Source organism: Dama dama, chromosome 22, assembly GCF_033118175.1.
Source record: "Dama dama isolate Ldn47 chromosome 22, ASM3311817v1, whole genome shotgun sequence".
Taxonomy (NCBI): Eukaryota; Metazoa; Chordata; class Mammalia; order Artiodactyla; family Cervidae; genus Dama; species Dama dama.
This window is the reverse complement of record NC_083702.1, coordinates 30,877,566-30,898,447: the sequence shown is the minus strand read 5'-3', so window position 1 is coordinate 30,898,447 and position 20,882 is coordinate 30,877,566. Positions and strand designations below refer to the sequence as shown.

The 20,882-nt window shown below is 38.4% G+C and overlaps 1 protein-coding gene across 1 annotated transcript in view; it reads left to right on the top strand.

Moving 5' to 3' along the window:
- Positions 1–10,955: 10,955 nt before the first annotated feature.
- Positions 10,956–20,882, top strand: part of GYS2 (glycogen synthase 2) — a 60,837-nt gene continuing 50,910 nt past the window's right edge. Inside the window, exon 1 of the mRNA XM_061125114.1 lies at positions 10,956–11,073. Coding sequence (XP_060981097.1) covers positions 10,956–11,073 — 118 coding nt within the window. The remainder of the gene's footprint in view (positions 11,074–20,882) is intronic.

The window sequence follows — 20,882 nt, the reverse complement described above, 5'->3', positions numbered from 1 at the left end:
GTAATCCTCACAACGACCTCATGAGGTAAATGTTAATACCCCCATGTCACAGGCTAGTGAGTAGTTCAGTATTCTAACTGAAACGAGCCTGACTCCAAAGCTCTTTTTATTTTTATTTTGTTTTTACTTATTTTACACACCTCATATAGGATGTTAGTTCCCTGACCAGGGATAGAACCCTCGAACCCTGCATTGGAATTACAGAGTCTTAACCACTGGACCACCAGGGAAGTCCACCAAAGCTCCCCCCTTTCAAAAAAATTTCACTGTACTACCTCTCCAGCAATCTGTTACGTGGACAGTCTCAGCAGGTTTTGGTTTCTCCCCTTGGCAGATTCTGTCATCAACTTTACACCCCTTTGCTTTGATTCTGATTTTTTCAACTGATATTTTTAAAAAGTGGTCATATTGATTCTATTAAAATTTGAATAGGAAAAAAGAGGATGGGTACACATTGGGAAAAAAAAAATCACAAAATTCAATTGAACATCTCAGGGTGACTTCCTCTCTCCCCAGAGAGAAATCCTCTCTCTGCCTTCTGTCTTCCCCCAAATCCCATTCTTTCAGCTCTTCATTCACAGGAGCTAAAGCTCTTCCTCTGAATCTCTTCATCTTGTATAATCGACCCAGGAAAGAAGAGTTTAAAATAAAGCCAGAGAAGAGAGCACAGTGAAGCAAAAGTTCTATTCCAAAAACAAGTTCTGAGTGTCTAAGCAAAACTCCATTTATGCTCCCCTAAAATCATCTCAATGATCAAGGTCAAAAATCTTTCTCATTGTCATCAATAAGCATGACAAGGGCATTGACAACTTAGATTACAAGGTTAAATTTAGAATAACTTCTTCTTTCTTTGGCCATTTCCTAATCCAGAAACTCCAAGTGCACACAGTAAAAAATAAAATTAAAAGCCTAAGATTCCTGTGTTTTTAGGGAGTCATTTACAGTTAACCTAAATGAGTAAAATAGCCCTGTGGAGACAAGGTAACTATAGTCACTGCTAAACTAAGATAGGTTTCTCCAGTTCCAGTGACTGGTGCTATGAAGATATGCAAATAGGATCTAGATTTTTCAGGAGAAAATAGAAACCCAAAGTTTTATGTTAAATTTCTCTTTTTTGAAAAATAATTACTCCTTTTATATTAAGCACTAGGAATCTGCCTGCAATGTGAGAGACCTGGGTTTGATCCCAGTTCGGGAAGATCCTCTGGCGAAGAGAATGATCACCCTCTCCAGTATTCCTGCCTGGAGAATGCCATGGACAGGGGAGCTTGGCCAACTATAGTACATGGGGTCACAAAAAGTCAGACACAACCGAGCAACTAACACTTTCACTTTCACACTGAGTAAAATTCAGGTGACCGTATTGTGACTTCTGCCATAAAAGCTGAATTTTCTGGAGCTCTCTTTCAGCACCCTGCAGTGCCTGTTCCTGGGATCTTACTGTTCCCATAACCTCAGTTACCAGTTTTGTCTGAGGTCAGTCCTCGGAGGTTCTGAGTAGGGAGTATATCTAACATCTTTTTGAACATCTGGCTGGTATTTCAAACGCACCATGGCTAAAACTGAAGTCAGTCTAATCTCTCAAGTAAATCTACTTTCCCCCTGTTTCTTATTTTAGTACACTGCATGGCCATCTGCAGAGATACCAGGCTAGGCACCGAACTACCTTCCCCACGACCAGAACTCCAGGCCCTAAGATCCTGTGAACTTTTGTTTCGTGTGTGTGCCACTTGCTTCCACTATTTATTTATTATTTATTTATACTGAAGTATAGTTGATTTCTGAAAGAGATGGGAATACCAGACCACTTGACCTGCCTTCTTGAGAAGCCTGTATGCAGGTTAGGAAGCAACAGTTAAAACTGGACATGGAACAACAGTCTGGTTCCCAATAGTAAAAGGAGTACGTCAAGGCTGTATATTGTCACCCTGCTTATTTAACTTATATGCAGAGTACATCATGAGAAATGCCAGGCTGGATGAAGCACAAGCTGGAATCAAGATTGCCAGGAGAAATATCAATAACCTCAGATATGCAGATGACACCACCCTTAAGGCAGAAAGAGAAGAAGAATTAAAGAGCCTCATGATGAAAGTGAAAGAGGAGAGTAAAACTCAACATTCAAAACAAAACTTAAAACTCAACATTAAAAAAATAGAGGTCATGACATCTGGTCCCATCACTTCATGGCAAATAGATGGGAATACAATGGAAAGAGTGACAGACTTTATTTTCTTGGGCTCCAAAATCACTGTAGATGGTGACTGCAGCCATGAAATTAAAAGATGCTTGCTCTTTGGAAGAAAAGCTATGACCAACCTAGACAGTATATTAAAAATCAGAGACATTACTTTGCTAACAAAGGTCCATCTAGTCAAGGCTATTGTTTTTCCAGTAGTCATGTATGGATATGAGAGTTGGACTATAAAGAAAACTGAGCACCGAAGAATGGATGCTTTCCAACTGTGGTGAGAAGACTCTTGAGAGTCCCTTGGACTGCAAGGAGATCAAACCAGTCAATACTAAAGGAAATCAATCCTGAATATTCATTGGAAGGACTGATGCTGAAGCTGAAACACCAATACTTTTGCCACCTGATGCAAAGAACTGACACATTGGAAAAGATCCTGATGCTGGCAAAGGTTGAAGGCAGGAGGAAAAGGCGATGACAGAGGATAAGATGGTTGGATGGCATCACTGACTTGATGGACATGAGTCTGAGCAAGCTCTGGGAGTCAGTGATTTACAGGGAAGACTGGCATGCTGCAGTCCATGGTGTTGCAAAGAGTTGGACATGACTGAGCGACTGAACTGATAGTTGCTTTACAGTGTTGTATTAGATTTGAGTTATATATATATATGTGTGTGTGTGTGTGTGTATGTATTATATATATATATTCTTTTCCAGATTATTTTCCCTAATAGGTTATTAGAAAATGTTGAGTATAGTTACCTGTGTTATACAGTAGGTTTTTGGTGATTATCTATTTTATATATCAGCCAGTCAGTTCATTTGCTCGGTTGTATTCGACTCTGTGACCCCATGGACACACATAGTAATGTTTATATGCTAATCCCAAACTTAATTCATCCCTCCCTCCCACTTTGCCATTTGGTAACCATCAGTTTGTTTTCTACGTCTGTGGGTCTGTTTCTGTTTTATTAGTTCATTTGTATCAGTTTTTAGAGTCCATATATAAGCCATATCACAAGATACTTGTCTTTCCCTGTCTGACTTGCATGACTTACTATGATAATTTCTAGGCCATGTTGCAAACAGCATTATTTCATTCTTTTTTTTAACAGCTGAGTAATATTCCATTTTATGTATGTGCCACATCTTCTTTGTCAATTCTTAAACACGTCCCCCATCCAAGTCTCTCTACTTCCATTGCTATCACTCTAATACAAATTACCACCATCTCTTGCATAGAGCTGGGCTTCCCTGGTGGCTCAGATGGTAAAGAATCTGCCCACAAGGCAGGAGACCTGGTTTTGATCCCTAGGTCTGCAGGATCCCCTGCAGAAGGGCATGGCCACCCACTCCAGTACTCTTGCCTGGAGAATCCCCACGGACAGAGGAGCCTGGCGGGCTACAGTGCATGGAGTCGCCAAGAGTCGGGCATGCCTGAGTACTTGCACAGATTACATTCGAGTCTTTTTTTTTTTTTTTTTAATTGAGATTGGGTTTCATAGCCAGCATATAAGTGGAACATCTAGGTCAAAATGTATGTGTCAACCCTCAGGCACATTCAGCCGGTGAGATGCTCAGACTCTGAAAAGACCAGTTGTAGGAAATACAACCTTCTAGTTCCTTCTCCTAAGACATCCTCTCTTCTCACTTGGGATCCTCCCAAGCTATTTAAATTATTCTCTGTCTTTCTAGCTTCTCTTTGTCTTGCAGGTGCAATTGAATTTTAAGAAGTTAGATGTTCATTTATGGGTATTCAAAAACTGCAAACACATCTTCTTTAGCCTCATCCCTCCATAATCTATTCTCCAGTGTTCAGTGAGAGTGATATTCGGAAAACATAAATCATCAGAATGATTCCATTTTCAAACTGGCACACCATGGAATCAGAAGCCGCTCACAAAACTTGTCTGAAAAAAATCCCCACACTCCTATGTGATTTCTTCTAATTTTTCATTAAGCTATTACACAAGGGTATTAACTTTCTGAGAGCTCATTGGGCTTACAATTTATGCACTCTACTGTGTGTGTGCATGTTTGCTAAGTCACTTCACTTATGTCTGACTCTTTTCGACCCTATGGACTGTAGCCCACCAGGCTCCTCTGTCTGTGTGGGATTCTTCAGGCAAGAATACTAAAGTGGGTCACCATGCCTTCCACCAGGGGGTTTTCCCAACCCAGAGACTGAACCCACATTTCTTAAGTCTCCTGCAGTGGCAGCCGGGTTCTTTACCAGCAGGACCATCTTGGGAAGCCAGTGTGTGTACTCTGTCTCAACTTAAAATTTAAATATATGTAAAAATTAAATTAAAAAAATTAATTCTATCATGGTTTTTCCTTGCTCTCATGATAAATTCATAACTCCTTTTCTCTCTTTTTTTTTTAACAACTTTATTGAGATGTAATTGACACGTAACATTTAAGTTTTTAAGTTTAAGTTTTACTACATGATGATTTGATGAATTTATGTATTGTGAAATCATTACTACAGTAGGGGTAATTAATACCTCTTTCACCTCATATAATTACCTTGGTTATAGCATTCAAGATCTACTCCTCTACCAACATCAAGTATGTAATAGCATTGCTAACTATAATCATCATGCTGTACTTTTGACCCCCAGAACTTATTCATTTTGTAACTGGAAATTTGTATCCTTTTACCAACATCTCCCTATTTTTCCCAGCCCCTAGCCCCTGGCAATCACCAATCAACACTGTTTCTATAAGTCTGGCTTTTTTTAGATTGCACACGTGGTAATTGTGTTTCTCTGTCTGACTTATTTCACTTAGCATAATGCCTTCAAGGTCCATCTGCGGTGTTAAAAATGGCAAACTGTCCTTTCTCACAGTTAATATTCCATTGCACACACATATATACATATATATATATATACACACACATCACATTTTCTTTATCTATTCATCCATCAGTGAATACTAAGGTTGTTTTCACATCTTGGCTATGGCAAATAATGCTCCAAAGAACATGAGGATGGAGTTATCTTTTCCAGTTAACGTTTCTATTTCCTTCAGATAAATACCCAGAATGCAATTGCTGAATCATATGGTAGTTTTCAGTTTTTTGAACTGTTTTCCACAGTGACTACATTAATTTACATTCCCATCATCAGTGTCCAAGGATTTCATTTCCTCCACATCCTCACCAGGACTAGTCATTTTTGGTCCATTTGATAATAGCTGTTCTAACTGGTACGGGGTGGTATCTCATAGTGGTTTTGACTTGCATTTCCCTGATGATTAGTGATGTTGAGTACCTTCTCATGTACCTGATGGCCACCTGTATGTCCTCTTTGGAAAGATGTCTATTCAGATTCTCTGCCAATTTTTAAATCAGGGTTTTTTTTTTTTTTTTTTTTGGTATCCAGTTATATGAGTTTCTTATATACTATCACATATACAATTTGCAAATATTTTCTCTCCTTCATAGTTTGCTTTTTTATTTTGTTGATGGTTTCCTTTTCTGTGAAGAAGCTTTTTAATTTGAAATAATCCCACTTGTTTATTTTTGCTTTTGTTGCCTTTGCTCTTGTTGTTAAATCCAAAAAAACATTGTCAAGACTGATGTCAAGAAGCTTATTTATTATGCTTTCTTCTATGAGTTTTATGGTTTCAGGTCTTATATTTAAGTCTTTAACCCATTTTGAGTTAACTTTTGAGTATGATATGAGAGAGCAGCCTAATGTCATTCTTTTGCATGCGGCTGTCAGCCTTCTCAATACCGTTTATTAAGACCGTCCTATGCCCATTGTTTATTCTTGGTTCCTTTGTCATAAATTTATTTCTGGATTTCATTCTTTCTGAAACAATTGTCTTTTAAAAAAATATTTCTGTATTTATTTATTTGTCTGTGTTGGGCCTTAGTTGTGGCACTCTGGCTCTCTTATCCAGAGTGCGCAAACTCAGTAGTTGCACTACATGGGCTAAGTTGCTCTATGGCCTGTGGGATCCTAGTTCCTGACCAGGAATTGAAGCCAGGTCCCCTGCATTGGAAGGTGGATTCTAAACCACTGGACCACCAGGGAAGTCCCTTTCTGATATAATTATAATTGGAATTGTTTTCTTAACTTCTCTTTCTCACAGTTTGTTATTAGTGTACAGAAATGCAACAGATTTTGGTATTGATTTTTTATCCTTCAGCTTTACTGAATTCATTTATTAGCTCTAACATAGTTTTGGTGGAGTTTTTAGGGTTTTCTATATATAATATCATGCCATCCTCAAATAGTGACAGTTTTACTTCTTTTCTGATTTCCTTCTGTTTCTCTTTCTTGGGAGATCATTTTCAATATCTAGTTGTGTTAATTCTACTGTTACCTGTGTTTAATTCATCACTTTCAAAGTCCTTTAATTACTTGTTTCATACTGACTTTCCCTGCTAGAATGTAAACTTCATGAAGTCAAGGATTCTGGTCACAGTCCCTGAGACATTGCATTTAATGCTCTATTTTAATCTTATTTTTGTAGTGACAACAGTAGCCCATGCATATTAAGCTACAGACAATGAACAAGTGAGAGTGTAAAAGTGAACTATAGAGAGCTGCCAGCTTGGAAAATCACTCTGTATACTTTAGGAAGAAAAAGATCAAATGTTAATATCTTTTTGAGAAGAAAACAGGAGATTATCTAAGGAAGGGGTAAAGTACTACATTCTAGAATCTGTTACTGATAGAAAAGCTTCATTAACCTCAGATTCCAAGCCTCTTCTCTTGCCCTCCTCGATATTCCCTTTTTTTTTTTTTTTTCTTTTTTGTAGAGAAAACTGAGAAATCTTTTCAGAGCATAAATAAGATCACATTGCTACCCTGCATAAAATCAGTCAATGATTTTCCAAGTCAACCAAAATAAAATGCAAGTTCTCAAGCAGCATTTCTTTGATTTGTTCTCTGCTTTTGTCTCTTTTCCCCCTCCAGACTTCTCATTCATTTTGCTCTGGGCCCCAAGCACATTGGCCTTTCTGTTGCTGTGTGACGTAAAGGCATTACTCTCTCTTCTCCCTGATCGTCAAGTGTAGCCTCTTTTCACCTTCTGTGTCTCAATTCATGTAACACTTCCTCAGAGTCATCTTCCTTGCCCTCTTCAGCTGAAGCACCCATTTCTATCAAATGTCACCCTCTACCATTGTGGTTTTTCCTTTTTGGGAACTTTGGCTTACATGATTAATGTCTGTCTATTCACACAGAGGCAGAGACTTGTCTACTGTCTATAGAAAATACCTTCAGCTCCTACAATAGTAGTACACAGTAGGTGCTCCATATATGTGTTAATAGAATCCTTCTGGATATGCAGGTGAGGGCTAATCAAGCCTTGGAAATCCTAAAGACTTCCAAGACGATTGCAAAATTGCAAAGCAAATGCGTGGTTTTCTAAATGTATCTAGTGACCCCTGCTGGAATACTTACCAAGGAAACCATCTAGGAATCCTTTTCTTTTTTCTCTCAATTTCCCTCTCACCTCTCTCTTTTTGGTTATCCTCACAGTTACGGTTTATTACAGGGAAAACCCAGAGATTAAAATCAACCAAGAGAAGAGCAGCATAAGGCAAGGTCTAGGAAAAGTACTATTAATAAATATGGAGCTCCCATTGTCCTCTCCGCATGGAATCTTGTACTTGTTCTTTTCCTGGGATCTGCATGCAACACATGGAATATTGTCACTATGGAAGCCCACCTCAGCCTCGCTCTTCAGAGTTCTTATTTGTTTAAACTCTCTTTAATTGAATGTATAGTTTTTTGTGAATTTTTTTTTTTTTGGCCACCCTACACGCAGCTGTGAGATCTTACTTCCCTGGTGTTGTTTAGTTACTAAGTCGTGTCTGATTCTTTTGTGACCCCATAGACTGTAGCCCACCAGGCTCCTCGCTCTATGGGATTTCCCAGGCAAGAATACTGAAGTGGGTTGCCATTTCCTTCTGCAGGGATTCTTCCCCACCCAGGGATTGAACACATGTTCCCTGCATTGGCAGGTGGATTCTTTATCACTGAGCCACCAGGAAAGCCCTTACTTCCCTGACCAGGGATCAAATCCCAGCCCCCTGCAGTGGAAGCGTGGAGTATGACCACCAGGGAAGTCCCTGAAGAATAGTTCCTTTACAATGTTGCATTAGTTTCAGGTGGACAGCGAAGTGATTCATGTTATCTTTTTGAATCAGAGTTTTCTCCAGATATATGCCCAGGAGTGGAATTATAGGATTGTGGTAACAATTTTTAGCTTTTTAAGGAATCTCCATACTGTTCTGCATAGAGGCTGTGCAAATGTACATTCCCACCAACAGTGTGGGAGTGTTGCCTTTTTTCCAACACTCTCTCCAGAATTTACCTGTAGACTTTTTAATGATGGACATTCTGATTGGTGTGAGATGATACCTCATTGTAGCCCTGATTTGCATTTCTCCAGTAATTAGTGGCTGAGCATCCTTTCACGTAGGGCTTCCCCAATGGCTCAGCAGTAAAGAATCCACCTGCAGTAGAGGAGCCACAGGAGACATGGGTTCAATCCCTGTGAGGGGAGGGTCCTCTGGAGGAGGGTGTGGCAACCCCCTCCAGTATTCCTGCCTGGAGAATCCAATGGACGGGGAGCCTGGTGGGCTACAGTCCACAGGATGGCAACGAGTCGGACATGACTGAAGTGACTTAGCACACATACACATCCTTTCATGTACCTGTTGGCTGTCTGTATATAGTGTTTGGAGAAATGTCTGTTTAGGTCTTCCACCCTTTTTTTTTGATTGGGTTGTTTGGTTTTTAGATATTAAGGCGTATATCACCTCTTTTTACTGAATGATAAAATGTTGGCGTGAGTGTAAAATTAGAGCTCAGGAACTGCTGAGAGTTTTTCTCCCGTCTTGGAGAAATCCCACCTCCCTTTCTGTCTAGATATCTGTTCTCTTTTGGCTCCCAATTAATCAGTTTGTCCTTTTAGCACAAATCTTAAAGGAGAGTATTCACGAATATAAGAAACAGAGAACTTTCTCTGTTTCTCCTCTAAATCTTATTGTATAAATGATTTCATTCTTTTCATATATATCTGAAGGAAAGCAAATTCATCCAGAAAAATGTGGATTGATAAAGGTATTTTCCATGGACATATTTCAATGGAAGTATGTTCATGGAAAATATATATATTTTTTCCTGAAAGAGTGTAAAAGGAGCTGAGAATTATGCCTTAAATTTGTAATTCTCTGCGAAGTCCATGAGATTTATTTCTGATGGTTTACCTCATATGAGAATCTACCAAAGCCTGTGATCTCCCAGCTCTGAACCTCTGCGTCCCTAACATGCACCACTCCTGGGATTACAGTTCACCAAAAGAGGGACCAAAAGTTCCAGAGAACTGAAGAAAGAATGCTTCAATGTCAATTGCTATCTGTGACATCCCTAGGTGGGCTGCCTCAGTGGGAAAATATGGTTCATTTATTTCACCTCTGTTGATTCAGGGAGCAATTTTGAAAAAGACATTCACTGCTAAAAAGCAAAGAATTGACAAAGTGTGTCCTGGTGTCAGGAATAATAGGTTCAAGGGTTATATTACTTTGGGTTAGTATTTACAAGGGTTAGTTTACTTTGAGGGATTGTTAGGAAATGAAGGGTTCTTCATTGTTAGGAAATGAAGGGTTGAGAGTGTTGGTATTTGAGGCAAAGCCCCAGGTGAAAGCCAACAGCCAGGAATTTCAAAAATCCTAAGTAATGAGAGTGAGAGTGAAATAATCAGGAGGTGATCTGATTGTACTTTCAAAAATTGTTTGCTTCTTCTGTGTATGATATGACTATATGCACACGTGTTTATTGCAGAAAATTTGTAGGATAACAGTGAACAGAAAAGATCACCTAAATATTAATCATCATCACTACCACCTAAAGAAAACCATTGTAAGAATTTTGTTTATATTTATTCCTATCTTTCCCATCCATTGAATTATTCTTTATAATATTTGAGGTAAATTGACTAAAATTAATTTCTCATTAAATGATTTCTCATTAAAATGATCTGGTGATCACTGATCAAAATTACATTCTTTGTATATTATACCTAAAGACATCCTGGTATTTATACTTTTTCATAAGGAAAGTTTTAAGAAAAGTAATCAAGGAAAGGGGAACCAAGATCAATGTTTATCATCAAAATTCAATTTGTCAATGTGGAATAAAACAATTAGAAAAAATGTTTTTATTGATCTAAAAATCGGAATCAGAAGAAAAAATAACAGGAAATCTAAAGAGATCTAAAGCTTAGAAACATGTCCTAGTCAATTCTACATGTAACCTACAATGATCTGCATACTTTATAAGTGGAATTGCTATTCCTGGATCACTTTGGAGGTGATGAAATAAGTTCCAGTGACTGTGTGAGTCTAGGAGTTTGTTCTAGAGGACAAGGGTTAAAGGTCTGTGCTAACGTCACGATGAGCCTGTAAAGATTCCGTTATCCTAAGAGTGTTTACCTAAGCCCTAAACTGGTGGGTTTTACTTGTGATTGCTCTGGGTTATTTGGGTAGATATTGATCAGAGATAGTGTCCTCATTGGACCTCCCCAGAAAGAGTGTAAAAGGAGCTGAGAATACCGCCTTCCATCGGGAATTCTCCGAGAAGCCCTTGAGATTTATCTCTGCTGGTTTACTTCATATGAGAAGCTACCAAAGCCTGCCATCTCCCAGCTCTGAACCTCTGCGTCCCTAACACGCATCACTCCTAGGATAACAGTTCTCTGAGAGAGAGACCAGAAGTGCCGGAGAACTGAAGGAAGAATGCTTCGAGGTCGGTCGCTATCTGTGACATCCCTAGGTGGGCTGCCTCGGTGGGAAGCCGGACTTCCCGTGGAGAATTTACTGCTCTTTGAAGTCTCTTGGGAAGTGACCAATAAAGGTTTGTACTACCCCTGAGGCAGCTCTTTGCCGCATCACTGAAGAATGTAGATTAGGAATTCACAGAACGCACTCCAGTGAGAATGAACTGCCCTTGTGAGTGAGGAAAGTATTCAAACCGCACAAAGGTTTAGACGAGGTTTAACCTCGTTTATTTCAACAGGCGATGAAAATTTACACTGGTGTACGTGTTGAAGGGAGAGACAACTGAAAATATTAGTCTTGGTCAGGGAATGCGGTGTTTAAATTAAAATTAGAAATTCAAGTTATGACAAAAATAGAAATATAGAATTAATATTTACTTTTTGGGTTTCATGATTATTTTTTCAGGAACAAACTTCAATTCTGTAGTTTATTTTAGGAAGAATTGTGCCTGATCAGGACTAATTAGAAATTTCAACCCCTGTTGAAAGGATCTGAAATATACATGTGCTCTGTTAGCAAGTATGTGAAATATTTAATAACATTTCTAATAATTCAAGATTAGCTTGGAATTAAAGTTTTAACTTAGAAGAAGTTCTGAAGGTATAATATTGACCTCCTATTAAGAAGAATGCATGTAGTTTTTTCTTCAATACTATATAAACATAGAAATTATAAGATAAAGGAAATCAAATTAACAAAATTAGAACAATTTCCTAGTAAGATGTAACCTCTTTTATGCTGGATTAGAGAAGGCAAGGCAGAGAACTGTGGCCTAAACTTTTTAATGATAAAGGTACCTGTAAAATTCTTAAAAAACAATTTCTTGTGGGTTGATAATGTCTAGTTTAAAAGTCTCAAGACTGTTACCACTAATATTGAAGAAATATTGGTAGAGAAAAAGCAACAGTTGTGAAGGTTTAGTTTTTCAAGGTCAAGGAAAACCAGCCCAAATGATTGTTGGATGAAGGTAGTGATAATGTGTGGAATTTAAAGGATCTGAAACGAAAATATGTGATGTGATCTATTACATATTCATTTAGGGGGAAATTATATTTTTTGTATTTGTTACTTATAACATGCTTATTGCAATAAATTAAAGGATCTGAAATATACATGAATGTGAAAATTACATCTTCCTTTTAGCTAGTCAGAACCAACAAAACCTCAAAATCAAAGAAATTACATTTAGCATCTGTTCTGATTTTTACCTTATGCTCAGTGTTCACTCTCACACGTATGCATTCGTAAAATTCATAAACTCATAAATAAAAATAAATTCTTCCTAAGTAGAAATATATAGAATGAATGTAAGAGAACAAAGCACTGTCTTCCTCTTTGTAGTTTACTGAGTAAGAGGCAAAGAGGACAGAAACCTTAATATGGACAAGCCAAGTGTTTTTCAATCAGCTTGTTCCTAATGTTCTTTTTCTAGTCACAAGATTTTTAAATATGCCCAAAGCTCCTGGGAGCAGAGCCATCTTTACTACACATAAATCCCAGCCTGTGACTTGAAATAGAGATTTGCTAGCAGGCATTCAAGGATATAGCTTATTGGTGGAAAAGAAACAGGGCGGGGGGCCTCTTTTGCACCAGGAATCTGTTCAGAAGAATTCTGTGTGGGTTCTTCTTTTTGGTTTGTTTCTAAATAGTTATTTATTTGTTTATTTTTACTACTTTGGGCTGTGCTGGATCTTCATTGTCGCGCAGGCTTTTCTCTGGTTGCAGAGGGCGGAAGCTACTCTCTGGTTGTGGTGCTTGAGCTTCTCTTGTTCCAGAGCACAGGCTCTAGGGAACACAGGCTTCAGTAGTTGCGCATGTGGGCGCAGTAGCTGTGGCTCCCGGGTTCTAGGGCAGAGGCTCAATAGTTGCGGTACACGGGCCAGGTTGCTCCGTGGCATGTGGGATCTTCCTCGATAAGGGATTGAACCCATGTCTCCTGCATTCTCTGCCTCTGAGCCAACAGAGAAGCCCTTGTGTGGGTTCTTCTGAGCAGAATGCTTCCCCTTCCTTCCTTTTCTCTCCTTTTAGCAAATGCTAACAGGGTATTGTCTCCTGGTGCTGGGCCCACAATGGCAACACTGACTGTTCCCCATCCCCCAGCCTGACTCTTTCAGCCTGATGACATGCATGCTGCTCTCAGGGCCTGGAACAGTGCCTGGTGCATAGAAAATGCTCAATGGATATTTTTTCTTTTGAATGAAGGAATAAATACATTTATTTTTCAACTTCTAAGCTGCCTTTGATACTATTTTTCTTTCATTTTCCGTGCAGGATAAAGGGAATTTTCTTATCGAGAGGAAACCCATTAAAATGATTTACCCAATCACTTCAATATCTCCTTCAATCTTTATTCCTTCAATATTTATCTCCTGCAATATTTATTATAGTCTGATTTTATTACATTTTTATATAAATGGACAATTATTGTGTGCATCTCTGACAAGACATTGACACTATAGTTTCTTTGAATTTGAATTTTACTTTGAGTTTTTATTTCCCTGCTGTTCACAGCAGTATAGGAGACATCTTCAAGATCATGAATCCAACTTCTCTACTTCATAGATGAAAAGGATGCCTACAAGGATGCATTAAATGGTCAAGCACATAGCAGGGTTGGGACTAGCATTTTGGTCTCCTGAGTCCACTTCTCTTTTTTATTAGCATGCAAGAATAAAAAATTAAAATGTCCACTGTCTAAGGAAATATCCTGTAGGTATAAGAACACAAGAGTTGCAGTCCAAAAGGTCAGGGTTTTCTGAGACTTAGAAAAAAATCCCTTAAACTGCCTGAACATCAGTTTCTTTATGATGAAATGTACATACTATGTATGCTCCAGCCATCTTACAAATGTTTCATGGCAAACAAGAAAACATATCCAAGAAAACAAAAAATTTTTTAGAGAAGGGGGCAATTCCGTACTGACAGAATTTTGCCTGTAAACAATGGAAATGTGTAAGATATAACAAATAAGAGTCATAGTTAAATTATTGGGTGTTAATTCTCTGACTTCAAAATAACCTTTTCTACTTTAATAATTAACCTTGAAATATCTTGCTTTTATGCACTCATTCATTCTTATTCAATAAAGATTCATCAACTATCTATTGGATATCAGACACTGGGAAATGAAGGGCATAGAGTTCAACAACACAGAATTGATTCTCAATCTTTCAGAATTTACAGACATTAAACATGCAATTGTAGTCAACTGTAATGAGTGTAAGAATGAGAACAAGTTGCTCTAGAACTGTACAGGCAGACCTGATTTTATTGTGTTTCACTTTATTGTGCTTAGCCAATATTGCTTTTTTTTGACAAGTTGAATGTTTGTGGCAATCTTGCATCAAGCAAGTCCGTTTTTCCAATGGCATTTAATCACTTTCTGTCTCTGTGTCAGATTCTATTAATTCTCATGGTATTTCAAATTTTTTCATTATTAATATATTTGTTATGGTGATCTGTGATCAGCGATCTTTGACATTACTTTTGCAAAAAGGTTATAACTCACTGAAGGCTCAGGTGATGGGTAACCTTTTTAACTATAATATATTTTTACATTAAGGCAGGTACATTATGTTTTTAGACAAAATACTGTTGCATACTTAATAGACTGTGTTATAGTATAAGCATAACTTTTATATGCGCTTGGGAAACCAAAAAATTCATGATTTGCTTTATTGCAATTTCGTTTTATTGGGATGGTCTGGATAAGAACCTGTAATATCTCTAAGGTCAGCCTGTGCTTTAGTGTGGGGAGGGAAGGTTTCTATCTAATTGGAGGCTTGGGAAAAACCTTTAACAGAGAGACATTTGAGCTGGTTCCTGAAGGATAAATAGCTGGTGGGTAGAGATGAGGAGGCAGTGATAAAGAACAGACAGTGTTCGGTGTGTGGGAACTGTACATACCGAGATACAGAAGTGAGAAAGTGAACCCTGTTCAGGGCTCTGAGGGAAGCTCAGAAAGGGTAAGAGGAGTGGAGCCTGAGAGGAGATGGGAGACACCAACAAGGGCTGGATTGTGGAATGCAGAGTGAGTTAATAGCCTTAAGGGGCTCCATTTCCAACCCATGAAGCGTGGGAAGCCATTGAAGTTCTAGACAGTGGAAAGCACTAAGGAGTGAGATGTGTTTTTAAATTTTTTTTTGCTGAATGAAAGATTCTTTAAATTCTAGAGTGCTTTATAATTTTCAAGTCTCACACACGTGATTTCATGTAATCCTACAATAACTTTCCCCCCAGCCCTACATTGCTTCTCTTCCCTTCCCTCTCCCCATGAGTAACCATTAATTTGTTCTCATTATCTGTGAGCCTGCTTCCTTTCTTTTTGTTCACTAGTTTGTTGTGGTTTTTAGATTCCACATATAAGTGGTATCATACAGTATTTGTCTTTTTTTTTGTCTGACTTAATTCACTTATCATGATGCTTTCCAAGTCCATCCATTTTGTTGCAAATGGCAATATTTCTTTCTTTCTGGCTGAGTAATATTCCATTACATATATTAATGCTGTGCGGTGCTGTGCTTAGTCGCTCAGTCATGTCTGACCTTTTGCTACCGCATGGACTGTAGCCTGCTAGGCTCCTCTGTCCGTGGGGATTCTCCAGGCAAGAATACTGGAGTGGGTTGCCATTTTCTTCTCCAGGGGATTGTTCCAACCCAGGGAATAAACCCAGGTCTCTCACATTGCAGGTGGGTTCTTTACTGTCTGAGCCATGAGGGAAGCCTGTATATATTAATATATACCACAAATATATATTAATATATACCACAAATAGCACTATAACTAGTTGGGGGACAAGTTAGCAAGAAAGGAACAATAAGAGATTGTGCTATGGTCTAGGAAGGAGTGTTTTGCCCAAACACTTTACTTTCAACTTCTCTGCTACAATTATTTCTTCTGTACAAACTTGCCTGAATCATTGAAAACTGTGGACCAATGATCACATTGAGAATTTTTGGAGTCATTAAAAAGAGGTTAATGAATGTTGTCAAAAATAATGTATGGTAATATAATAAATGTGAACTATTTTGAAATTTAGTCACTGAATAGATGCTTCCCTCTAAAAACTGACTAAAAACAACTTGTTTTAGCCCTAAGCCAGTGTCAGCTAAAAAAAAAATTGCACAGTCTAAAAGTTGAGAGTCTTGTTTTATTTGGCGGACTTTCTGAGGACTATAGCCTGGGATACAGCCTGTCAGATTGCTCCAAGGGACTGTTCCAAAGTGGTAAGAGAAGAGCCAAGATATACAGCAATTTTTGCTCATTATATATACGTGTTTTTTCAGAGTCAAGATCTGAGTGATTTCATTATATTTCTAAAGGGCTCTATGATCAATGTGAGAACCACTGCTCTGAAGTTCCCTTAACCCAGGTTTGTTTTATTTATTTATTTTTTATTAGACCAGAATGTTTAGAGCCAAAGTAAAAAAGCCATTTCCCTTAAGTGTTGTTTTCCAGATGGACCTTCTCTAAAGTAGAGTAGAAATGATTCCACCCTCTCCAAGACCTAAAGATGCTTGTCTTTGTGTGACCCTGCTCACTTTCTCCTTCTGTCCGTCCCACCACCACTTGCAAAGATTCATCAGTATGTTGCTCCATAGAGTTAAAGGCAACCCTCCCTATCCGTGGTTCCATATCTGTGGATTGAACCAACTCTGGATCACAAATAGTGGGAAAAAAATTCCAGAATGCTCCAAAAAGCAAAACTTTACCACACACCAGCAGACTGACTATACCCCATTTACACTGTGTTAGATGTTACAAGTAACCTAGAGATGATTTAAAGTATGTGGGAAGATGTGCATAGGTTATATGCAAATATTATGTCATTTTATACATAGGACTTGAGCATCTGGGATTTTGGTATCCAGAGTGGTAGTCAGGGAGTTGTGTCCCAAAACCAACCTGCTGTGGGTACCAAGGCACAATTCTACTTACAATCCTGCTGTCTAAGGCTTGTGAGTCTGGAGTCAGACTGCCTGGATTGGAAATCCCAGCTCCATCATTAAATGTCTAATATTGGATCCATCTCACAGCCTCTATGTCTCAATTTCCCTGCCTTAAAAAAAAAAAAGATAATAGCATCTTCCTTAACAATGTGGTGAAAACTAAAAGAAAATAGCAACTGTAAATCACTTAGAACAGTGTCTAGCATTTAATTACTCTCTGTTAGCTTATTATTATTTCTTACAAAATTTATTCATAAAATGGGGACCTTGAATCATTCATTTTCACACTGACTCTCAGTTTGAACAATTGCATGATTCTGTTTTTAAATGCAAAAGCAGGGAAAAGGGAAAAAAGACATGGATCAGGATTACTATAGTCATGAGCAACACTGTAATTAGAGGTTGGGATTGCTCTTCCTGAAGTGGATATGCACAGCCATGTCATGTCAAAGGCACCCCAAGTCACACCGCACGAAACACACAGTCTCTGTAAGAACTATGCTCGGCACACACATAGGTTCAAGAAGAGCACTAGTCTCCCCACTTTCCTTTCATTCAGATTGCCATGACTGAGCCCTTCTTGTATAAAGCATTCAGATCTGCCATTGTGGATATAATCAGGGAGGGCATGCCTGTGGGCTTGCTCCAAGTCTGTCATCTCCCACTGCCCTGGACTACAGTTGCTCTGATTGAAACCTCAGACCTAGTCAATTGCCAGGCACACAAACATTTGGTGACCATCATCACCAGTAGCATTTAGTCTCTTTCCCGCCAGACCTGCTGCCTCAGAGAATGATGTCTAACTCTGTAATGACTATCCCTGCTTCTGCAACTATGTCTTGGGATAGGAATCAGATGAGTAGCTATGCACACTGAAATCATAGACTTCTAAATTCTCTGACTTTTAATCACTTAAAAATAGTGAAGAGTCTCTCTGTATACATACTTATATATTATTATATGTATCTCCTTTTTATATCTGTCCTGGTGGTTCATTGATAAAGAATCTGCCTGTCAATGCAGGAGATGAGGGTTTGATCTCTGGGTCAGAAAGGTCCCCTGGAGAAGGAAACCCCCTCCAGTATTCTTGCTTGGGAAATCCCATGGAAAGAGGCATCTGGTGGGCTACATACAGTCCATGGGGTTGGGAAAAAGTTGGCCATACCTTAGCGACTCAACAAAATATCATTTTTAACAGGCTCCCACCTTCCATACTGCCTTGGAGTTCTGCTTTTAACAATGTCGGCAGTGCTTCATCAGTCATAGATGACAACCTGAAGTTTTAGCTACTTCACTGAACCATATGTTATGAGAGCTCATCTTTTCTTTACTCTGCCCTCACACGAGAGATAGCTCCTTTGTTGTTTCAGGAAAAGTAGAGATCAATAAAATGCAAAGTACATGTTTGAAAGTGAAGAGTCAGTCCAAATTCAATGACCTATACTGTGGAAAAACAATAATTCATTAAAAAATAGATTTTAGTGAACCCTTGCTTTATATTCCAAATTTAAAAATAGGAATGACCCTATTTCTAGGCTATCATACTCATCTTTAATTAGAATGCCAGGTGTGGAGTTGGTTTAAGATGGTAAATAGAGTGAGAACTAAGGGAAGTTCAGTTCAGTTCAGTCGCTTAGTCGTGTCCGACTCTTTTCGACCCCATGAACCGCAGCATGCCAGGCCTCCCTGTCCATCACCAACTCCTGGAGTCCACCCAAACCCATGTCCATTGAGTTGGTGATGCCATCCAACCATCTCATTCCCTGTCATCCCCTTCTCTTCCTGCCCTCAATCTTTCCCAGCATCAGGGTCTTTTCAAATGAGTCAGCACTTCACATCAGGTGGCCAAAGTATTGGAGTTTCAGCTTCAACATCAGTCCTTCCAATGAACACCCAGGACTGATCTCCTTTAGGATGGACTGGTTGGATCTCTTTGCAGTCCAAGGAACTCTCAAGAGTCTTTTCCAACACCACAGTTCAAAAGCATCAATTCTTGGCATATAAATCTGGGAAGGACAGAGAGGGCCTGAAATGAAGCTTTAGCATATCAATTAGCAGTAAGAGCACCTCCTCACAGAAAGACTGTAAGGGGAGAAGTCTGGGGGATGGGGGAAATTTATTTACAATCAGGTCTCAACCAATATGGGATGAAAAAAAACTTTTTTTTAGTTTTGTGCTTCTATTCCTAAGAGACTGAAATAATATAGTCATAGTATTTATAAGCACTCTGAATAAGCTGAAAGCCTTTTATAAGCTGAAAACCTCAAATGGGAAAAAGAAGTAGAAAATTAATTAATTGTGTTTATCTTTGCATTTCAATTCTCAAATCCTATCTTTTTTTGAAATAAAGAATTTCTCTTCTCCCTTATATCCTTTAGCAAATAAAAATGTTTTGTTTGCATTAATGCAATTGTATTTGAATTTGCAACACAAAATCTAACAAACAAGGAAAGATGTTCTAAAATCTCTGGTCAAGATACATAGTTGCAAATAAAAGAGAGTGTTCAAGGGACTTCCCTGGTGATCCAGTGGTTAAGAATCCACCTGCCAACTGAGCAGACACAGGTTCAATCTCTGATCCAGGAAGATTCCACATGCCGCGGGCCAACTAAGCCAGTGGACCACAACTACTGAGCCCTTGCCCTGGAGCCGGTGCTCTGCAACAAGAGAAACCACCACAATGAGAAGCTCAAACACCACAACGAAGAGTGGTCCCTGCTCCCCACAACTAGAAAAAGCCTGAGGGCAGCAACGAAAATCCAGCACAGCCAAAAACAAATCAGCTAATTAATTTTTTAAAAAGTTTACCATTAAAAAAAAGATTGTCCAAGAATAGAAATGTAAGACATTTAAGAAGTGTATGCCATCAGAACCCGAAAATGTATTCCCCTGGATCATATACAGATGAAGGAAGTAAGTCTACAAAGAGGAGAAATTATTTGAAGATTTTGAATTATTTTGGTAGTGGGCTTGAATAAAGCTTATATAAATATGTATATTTAAAGATGTTGCTAAGACGTGACTCTCAGACTTTAGAGAAAAGTTCTATTTAGTTACCCTTGCCAACTGTTTGTCTAATTTTTTTTTTTTCTCAACAAATGGTTTCGATGGTCCCTAAATTTTTCTGGAATTTGGCGAAGTGCATAGGTGTCCTTAATGTTGGCATCAATCAGATTCATCATTGAATGGCTAAGTGAACCCTGTCGGTTCTGATCCAGTCTGGAAGGCTCTGCTTGTAGATTTGCAGATCATCTTCCTGTGTCCCATACTGCATTCATCAGCCAGTGGAAGCTGGGATTGATAATATCTTTATTATCAGACTCTGCTAAGTGGCCGTTTCAATTTCTTTTAGGTATGGTCAAAAAGTTTTTTCTTAAAGATCAAGTTTCAAAGGACAATAAACTTAGTAGGCTTATATGAAAATTACATATAATATTTACATTTTGGAAGTTATATTAGCTCTTTTCTAAGTTAGTGAACCCTGTTTTGCCATGTAGTAGTATTTATATTTGCTTTTTGTGTCTCACCTCTCAAAAAGCAACTTATCAAAAACTTTGTTTTGAGTGGTTCAAAACATTTGCAGATGGCAATTCTACCTTTTGGATGTCAATTATGACTATCATTGTAAGTCACATGGTACAAGTAAAATGTATTATTTAAGGTCTGAGTGATTGAAATAAGAAATTTAAGAGATGCAGTTGCTATCAAACTCCATATGCTGAAGAATTGAAATACTTTATGAAAAACCATGATGAAAAATAAGACTTTTTCTTCTTCATGTACAAGTAACAAAATTGCTCTTGGAAGTAGAGTTGATGATTAATGCCAGAATCTGTATTAGCTTGGGGGATTTTACATGGAATTTCTTGAGTCATTCCTTTGCCTTGCAAAGTACCGCTCAAGAAACTGATTTAGACTGTTTTCATATTCTCATACT